This window comes from Gigantopelta aegis, chromosome 4, assembly GCF_016097555.1.
Source record: "Gigantopelta aegis isolate Gae_Host chromosome 4, Gae_host_genome, whole genome shotgun sequence".
In the NCBI taxonomy this organism is placed as follows: domain Eukaryota; kingdom Metazoa; phylum Mollusca; class Gastropoda; order Neomphalida; family Peltospiridae; genus Gigantopelta; species Gigantopelta aegis.
In genome coordinates, this window is record NC_054702.1 from 116,664,727 (window position 1) to 116,682,763 (window position 18,037).

Genomic DNA, 18,037 nt, shown 5'->3' on the forward strand with positions numbered 1-18,037 from the left:
TTTGGACTGACAGCATGTCTGTTCTAAGGTACATTGCCAACAACACTTCAAGGTTCCAAACGTTCGTGGCTAATCGCGTTGCGCTTATCAGAGAAAGTACAGGTGAGACAGTGGAAATACATGAATTCTAAATGTAATCCAGCTGATTGTGCATCAAGAGGCATGAGCTTTGACAAGTTCCTGCAGCATAAACAGTGGTTTGAGGGACCAACTTTCCTATGGAAGCCACAGAAAGATTGGCCGCAAGAAATTGACATACCATGCACCATTCCTAATGACGATCCTGAAGTCAAGAAGTCCGTAAACTGCGTACTAACAAATGGAACCAACATAATTGATAAACTTATCAATTATTACTCAAGCTGGAGTAAGCTGAAAAGGGCAGTTGGTTGGATCATTCTGATAATGAACAGACTACACCAAAAGGCTGTTGAGCGTAAACAGCTCTACACTGAATTAGAAATGACCGAGCCCAATCCTGTTCTCAGGTGTAATCTTGTTCAAAAGAAATTGGAAGCAACCAAGATCCCAGATGATGTGAGTTGTGAAAATGTGTTGACAACAGATACACTTAAGAAGGCTGAAATGGCTCTGATTCAACATGTTCAAGCTCAGCACTTTCACAAAGAGCTAAGAGCTATGACAGATAAAGAATCTAAGAAAGATTTAAACAAGGGAGTTGGGAAAAATAGTCCTTTGTATAAGCTAGATCCCTTTCTAAGTGACAGTGTTATTCGAGTGGGAGGACGTCTTGAAAGGGCTCATATTCAATATGATATGAAACATCCCGTTGTGTTACCCAAGAACTGTGTTGTGTCAAAGTTGATCTTAGAAGAGATTCATAGATTAGTTGGACATATGGGAAAGAATGCCATGCTTTCTCTCTTGAGACAAAGGCATTGGATTCTTGGAGCAAGAACTAGTATCAAAGGAATTGTGTCAAAGTGTGTCATATGCCGAAAATATAAAGCCCCACCAGGTGAACAGAAAATGGCAGACCTTCCCGAAGAGCATCTGAAACCAGACTTGCCACCTTTCTCGCATGTCGGCATGGACTATTTCTGACCATTTCAAGTGAAACGTGGACGTAGCTGTGTTAAAAGATATGGAGTTATATTCACATGTTTAAATATTCGTGCTGTCCATCTTGAAGTTGCAAGTAGCTTGGATACCGATTCGTGCATTAACGCTATAAGAAGGTTCATCGCTAGGCGCGGATCGCCTAAACTCATTAGATCAGATAATGGTACCAACCTAGTTGGAAGTGAGAGAGAACTCCGAGAAGAACTTTCCAATCTAAACCAGACAAAGCTGCATTCATCACTTCTTAAAAAGGGAATTGATTGGTACTTCAATACCCCTGCGGCGTCTCACCATGGTGGTGTTTGGGAACGCATGATTCGTTCTGTGAGAAAAATTCTTTATTCGATCATGCAAGAGCAAACCGTGAAATTAGATGATGAATGTCTTTATACCCTCCTTTGTGAAGTCGAAGCGATTTTAAATGGCAGGCCTATCACAGACGTGCCATGTGACCCACATGACCTGTCACCACTCACTCCTAATCACCTGTTGTTGCTGCGGTCTGGTGACAAGATGCCTCCGGGAGTGTTCAACAAAGCTGATACATACTGTCGGCGGCGGTGGCGTCAAGTCCAATACTTGGCGGATGTATTTTGGAAACGATGGATTAGGGAGTATCTACCCCTACTGCAAGATAGACAAAAATGGTTGACTAGAAAAAGAAATCTTGCTGTTGGAGACATTGTGCTTGTGATGGACAGTTCACCAAGGAATGCCTGGTCACTCGGCCGGATTACTGAAGTTGTTATGGACAAGAAAGGACTTGTGCGAACAGTGAAACTGAAAACAGCTTCTTCTGAACTTGTCCGTCCCATCGACAAACTTTGTGTCATAGTATCTCAGGAAAACTGAACTTGCCCTTCCCATTGGCAAACTGTGTGTCATTGTGTCAGGATAACTTGGAACTTGAAATTTCAGAAGTGCTTTGAGAACACTAAAGTTATTTGATTATTTGACTTTAATAACTTTATTCTAAGGGTTTATTATTTGACTTAGTGGTTTGTTATTTGACCAGATATTTGTGTTATAATTGTACCTTTAGTATGTTACAATTAGGAGGCCGGAATGTAGTGGTCAAATAATCGGGTTTAAATTAATTAACTGTGTTGTGAAGTTCACTAGAGTACTTTTAGTTAGTTGAGAGAAAATTCCGCTTTCGTTTAATTTTATTGTCGATTATATATCACCCGTTGCTTTACCATGGGCCAAGGGAGATAATTCTAACGTAATGGCAACCAACCATGTGCAGACGACCAAGATTAAAGAACGCCTAAAACAATGGTAAAGAAAATATACATGTCATCCCCACGTTTAATATAAATCTTTTGATTTTCTATGTAACAAACTTCCTTTATGTTTCTTGGGTTATTGATTTTAACGTTATATATATATGTAAAAACACATTTTTATATGTCACATGGATGGCTCGAATGTACCGTAAATTACCGTAAATATTGTAATTACAAAATAGTGAATATATAAATTTCAAGTATTTAGTTCTTTTATATTTTATATCTTTCAGTCAATCTGTATTTTGGATCCCTAAGAATAAGAAAACAATTCATGAACAAGAATAAAGAACTTCAGTTTGAACACATGTGCTTGGTTGTCAACAGGTGTGATAGGCTGAATAACAAGATAATATAACATGGGTGTGATAGGCTGAATAACAAGATAATATAACATCAGTGTGATAGGCTGAATAACAAGGGAATATAACATGGGTGTGATAGGCTGAATAACAAGGGAATGTAACATGGGTGTGATTTATCTTACCTCCCCCGCCTCCGAGAAGTGAAGAATTTGCAGCATTCACAATGATGTCTATTTCAAGCCGAGTTATGTCCCCTTGCCATAGTGAAACCTTTTTGTTGATGTCTTCATTTACTGGAAAAGGCTGCTTAATGTCACCTACAAACACAAGACAAGATTATCAGCTCTACTTGTGCACTTGTTCACAAACACTATACAATCAAATACGTAATAATAAATGTGATGAAAATATTTTATATTTTACATTTTCTTTGTATGCATTCCTTACTCTCACATCAGACTTAACTATTTCAAATTATAATCTATACAAGTGTTTCCAGTTATTTTGAAATAATTAAATTTTCTTTGCGTCTATACACTTTACGGCAATCTGAATGGTCCAGAGGTGCTTACTTTTTTCCGTTCATATCTCGATAAACTAAAAAAAATTAAGCCACGCCTACTACACCACCCCCCCCCCCCCCCAACATGACAAAATACCAATATAAAGTGATGTCATCAGATATGAGGTTCCCGAGATGTTATTTTTACGTTCATCGAGAAATGAACAAACTCATGTTGCTACGTCTGGACCAATGGGATGATGCTAAATTGTGATGAATGTAAGAGAAATTTAATTACAACAGTAATCATTAGAAAGCCATATATGTGTAGATTACTGCAGATATCAACAATAAAACCGATACTTGGCTATTGCTCATGTGTTGTCATTATCCACCTCAGTTCATCCAAACTATGACAGACTGGGCTTGTGTTTAGTGGGTTGTATTAACAAACATAAAATAAATGTTGAATCCTAAGTTTTACATTTCAAAATTCCCCCTCCCCCTAAAACCCCCAAGTATAAACTAAAAAGAAAGCAGAAGTATTGACTAACTAAACAGCCGATATTTTATTGTATACCAATTTAATCTTATTATTGAACAGAGTCCTCCCTACAGATTGCATGGTAATAAAAGCAGATTTTCTTGTATTATGCGTATCATACAAGGCTCCAAATTGACAGAGGACAGGAAAAAATCCTCAATTTCTACCATTTGCTTCCATCTTTATATTTTATACAGTAAATGGGGTTTTCAGGGTAGAAGGTGGAGGATTTTGAGAAGTAAAACTACTAAATTTACAAACTGATTTGATAAATATAAATACTTTCATATGACTTTTCTGTCTTTTTCTTTCCAGGAATTTTTGTTTTAGTTTTTTCCTTGTAATAGTCTGGCCAAGTCAAAATTTCTGACAAACTCAAGTGTTTGTCTCTACATTTGTATTTATTTCTTCTGTCTTCCAGTTTCATGTTCAGGTAGAGTTCTGAAATACAGTAAACATCACCGGCTGTAACTAAGAACACACATTAAAATTAGAGTGATCACCGGCTGTAACTAAGAACACACATTAAAATCAGATTGATCACTGGCTGTAACTAAGAACACACATTAAAATCAGAGTGATCACCGGCTGTAACTAAGAACACACATTAAAATTAGAGTGATCACCGCCTGTAACAAAGAACACACATTAAAATCAGAGTGATCACCGGCTGTAACTAAGAACACACATTAAAATCAGAGTGATCACCGGCTGTAACTAAGAACACACATTATCCGATGAACATGAAAGAAATCTCAAAACAGTGAGATCAAATTTGTTAGTTTCAACTACCAAGCTCACTGATAACAGAGATTTCTTACACACTCATTGGTGAGAACATCATGCGTTATGACATGACATGTTCTATTGATTTAAAAACAGCTGTCATTACAACCATACCATCTAATGAAAACAAGCATTCTTAAGGCCCTGCTACACGATACGAGTCACTCGGATTGGAACGCCAACAAGCAAATCGTAACTGAATCGGCCTGAGTCACTCGTACGAGTCGAAGTTTAGAACCTGTTCTATTTTCATACGATTGAATCGGATGTTTGGGGATGTTGACCAATCTGATCGTGGCACACATAACCTCCACGTTCTGAGTGTAATGGCTGAAAACTTTGTTCGCTTGTCGTCAGTACAGACCCAACAGCTCACAGAAAGAAAAGAAAGAAATGTTTTATTTAACGACGCACCCAACACATTCCATTCACGGTTACACGGCGTCAAACATATGGTTAAGGACCACACAGATTTTGAGAGGAAACCCGCTGTCGCCACTTCATGTGCCACTCTTTCCGATTAGCAGCAAGGGATCTTTTATTTGCGCTTCCCACAGGCAGGATAGCACAAACCATGGCCTTTGTTGAACCAGTTATGGATCACTGGTCGGTGCAAGTGGTTTACACCTACCCATTGAGCCTTGCGGAGCACTCACTCAGGGTTTGGAGTCGGTATCTGGATTAAAAATCCCATGCCTCGACTGGGATCCGAACCCAGTACCTACCAGCCTGTAGACCGATGTTTTTCAACGATGTCACGTTTCATACGATTGACAAGTACCGTGTGACTCATGCGATTGACTCGTACGAGTGACTCGGTCCGATTCTATCGTATCGTGTAGCAGGCCCTTTAAAGTACTGCTAATGCAATAAATGTCTTCTAAAGGGCCTAATCAATTTTTATTTCTCCTAAGTTCAAGGGTGATAACTCTCTAAAAAACACCCTATCCTCAGGAAAGTCAAACTTGATCTGTAACTATATTTAGTAAAGCCATACGCATAATTCCAGCTCAATATCTTAAAGCATTGTGAAAAAATATGGGGGGGGGGGGGGGGGGGGGGGGGGGGGGGGGGGGGGGGGGGGGGGGGGGGGAAATGGAACAGACAAATTATGGACGTTTGGACAGACAGATGAAGATAAAACCTATGGAAAAAACCTATGTAATTTTAGTCATATAAATGTTTTATTAGTCAGAAACATCTCAGCAAACTCATGACAGTCTCTTTAACTAATTTTTAAAAATTAAAAAACTGGCGACACTTTAATCTGTAAAACAATAAATTAAATGATTACACTACCTATCTTTTTGTCATGGTTACCTTTCATGTTTTCGTGATGGTCTTTTGTTATCTGAGATCTGGTTATGTAAGTTTTCACTTCTCTTTTTCCAGCTGAATGCCCCGCAGTAACTGGGCAATCCTTGCTTAGTGTGTGGGTATTTTTTGTAACACCTACAAAAAATATATGTGGTAAATTACAAGCATAGTCCACTCCTTTAGGACAATGATATTATAACTATAATATTTTTTACTCTGTCTATAATACACCCCCCCCACAACAAAAACAACCCTTCTAAAATAGTCATGGATGGATGGATGGTCAAAAACATGAAAAAAAGGTAGTCTTTGTAGAAACTATTTGTTCTCTGATCAGTTCACCAAAATATAAACCTTATATTTGTTTAGATATCAACACTAGTAATAGGCCTGATTGTTTTAATGTGTATTCATTATTAACATAGGCGTCAGAAAACATTTTATTGAACAAAGTACAAAAGGATCAGGGACAAGTTTACAAACTTACAATATACGTTGTGACAATATTACATGTATTAAATTTATCTAAAACTTAAAGGTTACGTTAAAATAATCATCAAACCACTCTCATAAACAATCCTACTTCTTATATTTGTTTTTATATATTAAGTATAAATTAAAGAGTCCAGCTGATAAACGTTTAATCAATGACTGGCTGGTAGATAAACAGTGATGAGTTACTATTATCCTGAGGATTACCAGTCATATCAACCCCACATCATAATGTCTGTGCTTTCCAAGGACCAAAATATCCCCAGTCCATAACATCCGCAGGTAGGCCTATTATGTAAATAATAAAATAATTCATATGTTAAAACATGTATAAATGATTTGAAGTTTAGAAATGCTGTTTTGCTTATGTTTTGTTTTAAATTGACAAAATTGCATTTATTTAGGATAGCACATACCACATACAAAGGATAGGCCTTTGATATACCAGTCGTGGTGCATTGGCTGGAGCAAGAAATAGCCCAATGGGCCCACCGATGGGGATCAATCCCAGACCGACCGCGCATCAAGCGAACGCTTTACCCAAGGGCATATTCAGTGGGATGCTACAAAATGGCTGAACCCGTTATACATATATATATAATAGCCGTCACATTTAACCATTTTATTAATTAACTATATGATTATACTTGTTAATATTCAGTGGGATGCTACAAAATGGCTGCACCCGTTATATATATATAATAGCCGTCACATTTAACCATTTTATTAATTAACTCTATGATTATACTTGTTGATATTCAGTGGGATGCTACAAAATGGCTGCACCCGTTATATATATATATAATAGCCGTCACATTTAACCATTTTATTAATTAACTATATGATTATACTTGTTGATATTCAGTGGGATGCTACAAAATGGCTGCACCCATTATATATATATAATAGCCGTCACATTTAACCATTTTATTAATTAACTCTATGATTATACTTGTTGATATTCAGTGGGATGCTACAAAATGGCTGCACCCGTTATATATATATAATAGCCGTCACATTTAACCATTTTATTAATTAACTCTATGATTATACTTGTTGATATTCAGTGGGATGCTACAAAATGGCTGCACCCGTTATATATATATAATAGCCGTCACATTTAACCATTTTATTAATTAACTCTATGATTATACTTGTTGATATTCAGTGGGATGCTACAAAATGGCTGCACCCGTTATATATATATATATATAATAGCCGTCACATTTAACCATTTTATTAATTAACTCTATGATTATACTTGTTGATATTAAGCAATAATGTGCATTATATATCGTTGAATGTGCATACCAGTCCAAAAGCCTTGCGCGAGCATCCCTTTAACAAACATTAGAATTATCAGAAAAGCATTAAATAAACAGATATTCATTTTCTAAGCTAAAATATATACATACATACATCTATGTTAATAAATACAAAGATTACATTTGCCGAAGACATTATAATTTCTTGCAAACTCAGGAATAGTCCCTTTTAAGCACCTAGTACAACAGTTTACCAAGTCTTTATGATATTTTCTTTCATTTATGTGTATAAATAATAAAATAAGAAAAAAGACGACATAGATTCTGTTGTACTGTTTGCATGGTTATGCCACGTCCATAACAGATAATATTGCCGATAGCTCTGTAATTATTTACTACATGTACGTAAAACAAACTATTATTACACACAGTATCACTATTATTACCAGTATTATAAATAATTATTATAAACTTTTGTCATTATTAACAGAGCAGAATTTTGCATATATGTTACACTGGGGTCAAATGTATTTCGAAACATGCCACGTCTGTAAAAGGTTTTGATTAACTGATTAATTAGAACAGAATGATCTTCAATATTAATTATTATACAGACATGTACATGTAGTCATTAATCCATCATCAAAATAAACTTGATTTTTTTTTTTTAAACAGTACTTGAATAAATATGCCACATCCATAATGCTGGAATTACCCATATAGATATTTTGACAATTATTATTGTCCTCTGCCGACAGAGATAACTTTATAACGAAAACGCCGGACTAATCCCATGTTTGACATATAATACCTTAACACTGATCATTTTTGAGTTCGCTAATAAAAATATTTCATGTATTAATCATTAATCATCTGAAATCCAGATTTCCTAAACAGAATATTTTAATTACAAGATTTTCTTCAAACCCAGTCTAGATACGTATGAAAATTAACACTGACTTTATTCAAATTTTAGAATGTGAAGTTTTTAACTTGACTCAGTATATTTTGGTAACGTGTTTATTATTATTTTTTCACCGATTTATTTTGGTAACAGGTCGTTTTGCCTAAGTATTACTAGCTCACCCGAGTTGTTTTGAGCAGGGTCGATTCGTATCTCCAACCGAGTCGTTTTATTTTGTTAATAAAGTACATTTATTCATTGATTTGTCCTATATCCATTGATTTTTAGATGTCACACATTGTGATCTATATTGCGTGTTTATATTTACAGATAAAAATAATATAATTTTGTTTATTTCCAATATAATTTACTCAAGCCATATACACGAAATACGTACAGGCCTTAGATAATATACAGACAATGTATTCACATTAATAATTAATTTATCAACAGTCACGCTGCATACTACTGATGTGCTGTGGTTTCTTATTAAATGTACTACATACCCAGCTGAGGTTCAAATGCAGAGTATGGTATGTTGATTTCACCTAGCTTCAGCTGACAGAAAGTAAACAGCTGATACGGCATTAATATCCAAAGACAGAAAAGTATGTTATATTTGGTAATGAATAATGAATAAATAGAAGAAAAGAATACTTCAAAACCATAATAAATATATGATTTTCTTTTTTCTTTTCTTTTTGGAGGGGGGGGGGGGGGTGTCGAAAAACATTAATGTATTAAGTTTTAAACCCATAACATCAGAAATAAAAAATATTTTGGGAAAAAATTCAGTGTTAAAAAAAATAAAAAATAATAATTTTCTTTTTTACAAATTACAATTAAACTGCATAGGTTCAGGGATCGGACTGAACCACGAAAAGTGTCTTTTGAAGCATGGAACTTGGACAGGACTCTTATTTGTTTAGTTTTAACTTAAAATCCTATTATGGAACTCCCCAAATTGCACAAGAAAGCTCAAATGACCCCCACTGGAGAAAGGCCAGTGAGAACCCTGAGGGTTAAATCATCATTTCTGATACAGGCGTAAAGACAATTGGTGCAACATCCAAGGTAGTAATGACCAAGGCCATATCTCTGCACAATGCAGTCGAATGAGTATTTGGCGAAAGTAGTGGATGACTCCAGAAGACACAACATCATGAAAAATCTACTATCACAGCTATCAACAACCACAACAACATCAATGCAGTAGATCCCAGCACACTGCAACATTGCTGGAAACGAAAAAGCTGATTCACTACCAAAATGTGGAAGCAAGATGATTCAGGAAACAGACCCAACCTCTTATCAATAAATCAAGACAATCATCAAGCGAAAGTAGACAGAAAGATGGAAAACTCGACATGGAGTGACAAACCACGACACATGGGACTCTTGAAAGACGAGTCCAGACTACAATCTTCAGACTTCACACTGGTCACTGCTGCCTGAACTTCCATTTCCACAAGCTTAATATATATATGTCACACAAGCGATGTCAATGTGGCACTGGCCTGCAGACACCAAAAGATATCCTACAACAATGTCCACTCCACAACTCAGAGAGAAGCCACTTCTGGCAGCATGGAACAGACCTACATGAGTACATCAGCCACATGGAATAGACTTACAAGTTACATCAGAAGCTCTGGGGATCCAGGGAGAACCTGCAAACAACTGCCCAATTCATCACTCAGATCGGAATATCTGTATGAGACAATTTTCACAAATTTGAATGAAGAAGATTAGCAACAAGGGATCTTTTATATGCATCATCCCACAGACAAGGTAGTACATACCACAGCCGTTGATATACCAGCCATGGTGCACTGGCTGGAACGAGAAATCGCCCAATGGGCCCTATCAGTTCTAAACATATGCATACGTCCGTATCCGCCTTGTTTATAAAACAGGGATCGATCCCAGACCGACTGCTTTACCACTGGGTTACGTCCCGCCCCCAGTTCATTCAGATTCAGGTTTAGCGATAGTGACAGAATTAGCATACATGGTAGAATATTCAGACGTCTTTACAAAATACGTTTCATGTCTAAAAAGTTTAACCAGTTTCACAATTAAAAATACCCCAAACCCTTTGCCTCGGCCCCATTACTTCTCCATAGACATCAAATATCGACATGTACTGCATGTCTTTATAACCTTTTGGGTTTCGTATCATGGTTTTGCCTTTGCTGGAGTCCATTACGCTAGCTGTTATTATGCATTTGTTTTGAAAGCGAATAGTTTTAGGTACAACATTGTGCGCTATGCGGAAGATCGCATTCGAGTGCATCTTTCACAGGGGAGATAATCCGGTTAGTTGAACAAGGAAAAACCGAAAAGAACCAGCGATGACCAAAATAACACGCTGTAAGTGTAAGTGTAAGTTGATTTGTGAAATGTGTTCCAAGCACACCAAAACACTGGGGGAAAAAAAACACCCCATCTATCTCAGATCGGTTCCTTACATACGGATTACCTGACATTTAATTTTGTTTTACACATATCTATTCTGGTGGGGTTGTAAAATTATTTGCACTTTTCACCGACTTCAGATGCACATTTTGCTACCGTGGAAACCATATAAATGAGGAAATTATCCACCATCGGATAGAATAAACAAAAACAAAAAACCCCACCCTAAACTATTAGGTCCATTTGATTTTCTTTGAGATTTGCTAATAAAAGTCAACTTTCCTATAACACAATAAAAACCAAATCAAAACAAACGTTCTAAAAACGGAAGTAAAGTAAAGTTTGTTTTATTTAACGACGCCACTAGAGCACATTGATTTTTTTATCTTATCATCGGCTATTGGAAACCCGCTGTCGCCACATAGGCTACTCTTTTACGACAGGCAGCAAGGGATCTTTTATTTGCGCTTCCCACAGGCAGGATAGCACAAACCAATGCCTTTGTTGAACCAGTTATGGATCACTGGTTGGTGCAAGTGGTTTACACCTACCCATTGAGCCATGCGGAGCACTCACTCAGGGTTTGGAGTCGGTATCTGGATTAAAAATCCCATGCCTCGACTGGGATCCGAACCCAGTACCTACCAGCCTGTAGACCGATGACCTAACCACGACGCCACCGAGCCCGGTTAAAAACGGAAGCGTTATGGACTAATTTATTGTCAAGGGAATATTCAAAATGACGTGGGGATGGTGACGTCATTCGATTAAAAATGAGCTGCGGAATGCTTTTTTTTTTTTTTTAATTCACACCTATCAAAATAATTGCCAGTTCCATACTGAGCAAACAACGGTGTTCACATTTCTATGTTCTTATTTTTAAATGAATGTAAATTTTATAATTAGGACATTAGTCAATTTGATCAAGTCAGACACGATGAAGCTGTATTTCATGGCAATAAAGAATAAATAAATGGTAAAGACAAGCTATAGAACGTCATTCGTTTCAATGTCATTAGTTTTAACAGGCCCGGCCGTAGCCAACAGGGGGTCGGGGGGGGGGGGGGATATCGGTCGACACCCCGGGCCCCCTACCGGTGACATCTTTTTTCAATATGCCCCCCCCCCCCCCCCCCCCCCCCCCCCCCCCCCCCCCCCCCCCCCCCCCCCCCCCCCCCCCCCCCCCCCCCCCCCCCCCCCCCCCCCCCCCCCCCCCCCCCCCCCCCCCCCCCCCCCCCCCCAAAGCAACTCGGGCGCTTCGTGCCTCACCATAAGCCTAAACGACCCATCCCCAGCCCCTCTCAAAACCCTGGCTACGGGCCTACGAGATAAGATACACTTTTAAAGTTTAGTTTTTTTCTATCTCTGCTGATAAGAGGAAAATAGTTCAGTGTCCTGAAAGAAAACAACACTAAATCAATATTTTAGATGACAATCATTTAATTTCATTTGATTTAATATCACATATTCCGCACTAAATGAAACAAAACAATGCCAGTGGTTTGTCTGTACATTTAAATAAAATAACTGAGTACTCTGACGGTAAGAGAGGTAGACGGGCAGTTATCGACGCTCTCATACCGTCAGTGATCAATCTATGTAAATTCTGCGCAATCGCTGCCTACCAAACGGTAGTAAAAGATTCCCGCTCTAATACAACAACAATCCTATGTTTGACGTTAAATACCTTTACATCGATAATTTTTGAGCTCTCAGATTGAAAATAAATAAAATTACACATTAATCACTAATACACACACAACAGGAAGAAACCTGACAACACCCCTTTTCAATAATGTTCCGGATAAAATACGTATTTGCTGACGGGTTTCTTCTTGTAGTGTGTGTATTACTATTAGTGCTTAAAGGGACAGACCCTAGTTTCAACACGTGAAAACTAACACTAAGTTTAGTTAATCTACAAACCTGTAACACATTTAGATTAAGTTACAAGTAATAGAAACATGAGTCTGTGACTTTGAAATGGTGAAATATCCTCTAAAAATAGACTAAAAGTCGACTCCATAACTGTTACTTCTCAGACGCACATGCGTTTTTAAAAATATGAGAAATGCATTTTGTGATATTAAAAACACCAGGATTGCCAAAAACACTTCGAATGTACGGAAATTGATACAATAAACCATAAAAGCTATGTAAAGTATGATTTCAGTTATCAAAAACGGCTATAATAGTCAAAAATATGCCTTAGTGTTTAAAAACTAAGGTATGTCCCTCTAATATATGATTTTGTTTTTAATTTATCAGGTGCTACATTTAAAGGTGTCATGTCAAAATTGCAGTAATGGCGGTTCCCGCCAAAAATATGTTTTCATTATTATTATTTTTTTTTTTTTTTTGTGCTTTGAAACATAAAGTTTATACCTTCATCTATATGCCCATAAACAACCAAATAATTCTATTTACTAGTTTAAAAACAATAAGTATTTTAGGGGGTGGGAATCTTGAGTGTTTCACACGCATTAACTATATAGTGACGTGCTGCCAAACTTTTGTAGTGATCATTGTCCATCAATTATTGAAAAACACTTCAGTTCACTTCGTGAAAAGTCCTACACAAAAACAATATTAGATTATGAAAATGCTAACTATGATTTAATTATAACCCATTTATTACAAATTGATTGGGACCAGAAACTTGATAACATAAATGATATTAATGTATGTAGCGAAATTATCAATAACATACTAAATCACACAATCAATAAATATATTCCACAGAAGATTATTCGTGTACGTCCCAATGATAAACCGTGGGTAAATAAAGATATCAGGCAAGCCATTAGAAAACGCAACCGATGTCATAAAAATGCTCAACTTAAAAATAGTCCTGAGCAATGGATCAAATTCAGAGAAAATCGTAATAAGGTAGTTAATATGATTAGAGAGGCCAAACAAAACTATATTACAAAATTACAAAATACACTGATAGACGTTCATCTTCATCCATGAGATAAAGCAAATGCGCTAAATGATTATTTTGCCTCCATATCAAGAATCGAAAACGAACCAAATCTACCCAATATCAATCTACTGTTCCCATATAAATTATCTAATATTGTAATCTCAGAACAAGATGTTCTCGATCAGATTAAAACCCTTAATGTCGACAAACAGCCGGGACCAGACAATATGTCACCTAAGTTAATAAAATCCATTTGTCAGTCCCTTGTAACACGACTAACCAAAATTTTCAACAAATCTCTCTCACTAGGTTGTGTGCCACGGGATTGGAAGTGTGCCAATGTTACAGCCATATATAAAGGTAAAGGTGATATTAAGAGTCCCTCAAATTATAGACCAATTTCTGTAACAAATTGCTTTGGCAAAATCTTAGAAAAAATTATATTTAAAAACCTTCATAATTATATCAATGATCATAATATTCTTACTAATAATCAATCAGGCTTCAGATCAAAAGATTCTACAACTAATCCGCTACTAATTATTTATGATACTATAATGAAAAACCTAGATAATGGCAAGGACATAAGATTTGTATTCTGTGATATTACTAAAGCCTTTGATAGGGTATGGCATAAAGGTTTAATATATTTTAAACTAATGAAATATGGTATCTGTGATAATCTTCTTAATTGGTTCAGCAGTTATTTGTCCGAAAGGAAACAAAGAGTAAAAGTTGATGGTTACTTCTCAAATTGGAGGAATATCAATGCTGGAGTACCACAGGGATCTATACTTGGGCCTTATCTTTTCTTAATATTCATAAATGATCTAGTAGACAATGTATCTAATAAAATAAAATTATTTGCTGATGACACCTCTCTTTATTGCATTGTCAATGACCACACTTCTACAGCCGAAACGCTAAATGAAGACTTAGAATCTATACATGAGTGGTCAACTAGCTGGGGAGTCGAATTTAGTATAACTAAAACCAAATCAATGTTATTCACAAGAAAACTACATATTGATATGCCTAAGCTATATCTTAATGGAATTCCTCTTGATAATGTAACCTCCCACAAACATATAGGGCTTACTTTAAACTCCAATGGTAGATGGACAGATCATATTAATGACATATATACTAAAGCTTGTAAACGACTTAACATTTTACGTATGCTAAAATATAAATTAAATAGATATTCCCTAACTAAATTGTATGTTGCATTTATAAGACCAATCTTAAAATATGGTAATATAATTTGGGATAATTGTACAGCTGAAGAATCCAATACAATTGAGTCAGTGCAAATTGAAGCTGCCCGCATCATTACAGGACTTAGAAAAGGAACATCTCCAGACAAACTATGTTATGAACTTGGTTGGAAACCTTGATATAAACGTCGCAAAAATAGTAAATTAATTCTAATGCATAAAATACTTAAAGGCGAAACACCCCAATATCTACTGGATGAAATCTTGCCATATGTTAATCCCACTAATTGTTTTACACTCAGCAATCAACGTCCATTCACTCCACCAACCATCTTCATAAATCAAGGCTAATATTCGTTCCTCGTATTCAGCCTTGATACATGTCGTCAAGAAATCGTGCCACAAAATGCTTAAATTTCATTGGATGCGATGAGATCTGATTGCAACGAATCGCAACGCTCCTTATAGATTCCCTTGTTATTGTAAACAAAGATGGCAGCGTCAGCGTCCGGCGGTTAATTTTTGATATTGCTTTCAAGATTGTCACATGTTACCGATGCTGTGATTGGACAGCGATGTCATCGTGTAAGGGACATAATCTATGTTACAAATTTTCTTCCAATAGAGGGCGCTAGTAGTGGATATCAGTAATCTTGACTACATGTATCAAGGCTGAATACGAGGAACGAATATTAGTCTTGATTTATAAAGATGTCCACCAACATGCCATACTAATTCATATAAAAACAGCTTTATTCCTAATATTTTGGAGTTATGGAATGATCTTGACAGTATAACTCAAAATGAACCATGTCTGCGTACCTATACATTTAATAAAAAATTTATAAAAAAGGGAAATCCCAATCCTTCATCTACTTTCCATCTTTATGGAAATCGTAAATGTAACATTATCCATTGTCAGCTTCGAACTATGCTAGTAACTTAAACTATAATTTATTTTTAAGCCATCTTTTTGATAGCCCAAGTTGTGCATGTGGAGATAACTGTGAAGATAATTTTCATTATTTTTATGTCTGCCCTCTGTTCATCAGACAAAGATATGATTTATTTGCATCGTTACGGAATTACCTTGATATCTTAGACATTGATCTACTACTATCCGGGTCAATAAACCTACCAATTGAAGAATTTTTAACGCAGTACATAAATATATAGCTGAAAGTAAGAGATTCGAGTTGAACTAACTTATTATTCTGATCTTACTGTCCCATATAAGGTTAGCTCCAACAATAGGATCATTACTATATTTTTCTCGACTATCCCATTTCTATTCTATCTACTCTGTAGCTTTTATTACTATATATTAAAAAATATTAATTATGTTAAATATTTTATGCCATTAGACATTGTTATTATGCTTTAGATATATATGATTATGAATATTGTCTGATGTCCATCTTGTTTAGGAGAGTACTTATAGGCCTATAGGCTCTGCCTGTTGCGCAATCCTTTTGATTCTTTTTTTTATCAATAAAATATCTCAAAACAAAGTGACGTCACCGTTTTATGCCTACACATGAATAAGATGAATAACAAAATGTTGTAGTTTCAACTTTGACAAAGGACCTTTAAGTTTAAGACGTGGGAGACCTACAAATAGTACAATTCGCTTGTTTTGAAAGGGGAAGTGTTGAATGTATATATCCCAACCTCGCCCAGCTCGTAGGTAAACATGTATGTATGGGAATAACTGGTTACTGTCTTAAGATATCAGTTTTATCCTTCGAAGGTTATAATGGCCATTCGACCTGAGCAGGATAAAGCCAATACCTTAAGACAATAACAAGTTATTTATTTTATCCTGCAATCCTACGCCATCTCCGAAAAATCGTTATTTATTCCATTTTTGTGAACGCAAATAGAGTATGCGTATGACGTCATACAAGATACATGACGTCATTTTTTGTAAGTTGCTAGCTACATTCTGTCACGTTCAAAAATAGTTTCTAACCTCTAATTCATAAATAAATATACAACTTTTGTATTGTTATCGCAAAAGTAAAAGTTATTTGTATTTACTGTACTTAAAACTAATTATTTAAAGAGTATGTTTATTGAAAATCTAATCTGAAATACTCGAGTCGAGTCGGGTTTAGGCCTATATAACGGGATATCACATACCACGGCCTTTGATATACCGGTCGTGGTGCACTGGCTGGAGCGAGAAATAGACTAATGGGCCCACCGACGGGGATAGATCCCAGACCGACCGCGCATCAAGTGGACGCTTTACCACTGGGCTACGTACCCCCCCCCCCCCGAAAAAAATTAAAAAATTATAGCCAACAATGGCACTTATCAGTCAACTTAAAAAAGACAAACTCCATGGTTATACAGAAAGGAAAACCAAAACATGTAGCATTTCAGTACGGCATGGAGCAAATCGAACAGACACACACATATATCTATTTGGGCTGTGCCATTAACACCAATGGAAACTTGAGTACAACCAAAACAGATCTTGCTACTAAAGGACGTAAAACCCTATTCAGACTCCAAAAATCCTTTTATGGATCACCTCCACCTCCCCAGATATATAACAAACTATTCGACACCCTAATCAAACCGATCCTTCTCTATAACTGTGAAATCTGGGGCATTGAACTAAATAATAAGATGAAAATACATGACCCTAATAAACTACTAGACATTTTAGAATCGGAACCATTCGAAAAAGTACATATAAAATTTTGCAAATTCAACTCACAGGTAGGAAGAAACACAACCAATATTGCATGTAAAAGTGAACTAGGCAGATACCCACTAATAAATGAAATAAATCAGAAAATTATAAGCTACTGGGCACATCTACAAAATCTACCTCAAGAACGCACACTTCTACTTGATGCAGCTCAATACAGCAAGCTACTTGATAACAATAACAAAAACAGCTTTCACAACTACACAACAAACATGCTTAAGAAAAACTGCATCGACATAACAGCTATTGACACTACACCAAAAAACA

At 36.3% G+C, this 18,037-nt stretch overlaps 1 protein-coding gene across 3 annotated transcripts in view; it reads right to left on the minus strand.

The window, feature by feature from the left end:
- The window catches only part of LOC121371879 (ADP-ribose glycohydrolase MACROD2-like), a 54,320-nt gene extending 43,548 nt beyond the window's left edge, over positions 1–10,772 (minus strand). For 2 of the 3 annotated variants that reach the window (XM_041498101.1, XM_041498098.1), the window contains exons 1-4: positions 10,651–10,772; positions 5,830–5,961; positions 4,006–4,164; positions 2,860–2,994 (exon numbers count right to left, since the gene is read on the minus strand). In XM_041498101.1, coding sequence (XP_041354035.1) covers positions 2,860–2,994; positions 4,006–4,164; positions 5,830–5,961; positions 10,651–10,693 — 469 coding nt within the window. In that variant the 5' untranslated portion in view covers positions 10,694–10,772. Of the gene's footprint in view, positions 1–2,859; positions 2,995–4,005; positions 4,165–5,829; positions 5,962–6,525; positions 6,607–10,650 lie in introns of all 3 variants that reach the window. The other variant, XM_041498099.1, reaches the window with a different exon arrangement.
- Between the last annotated feature and the right edge of the window lie 7,265 nt (positions 10,773–18,037).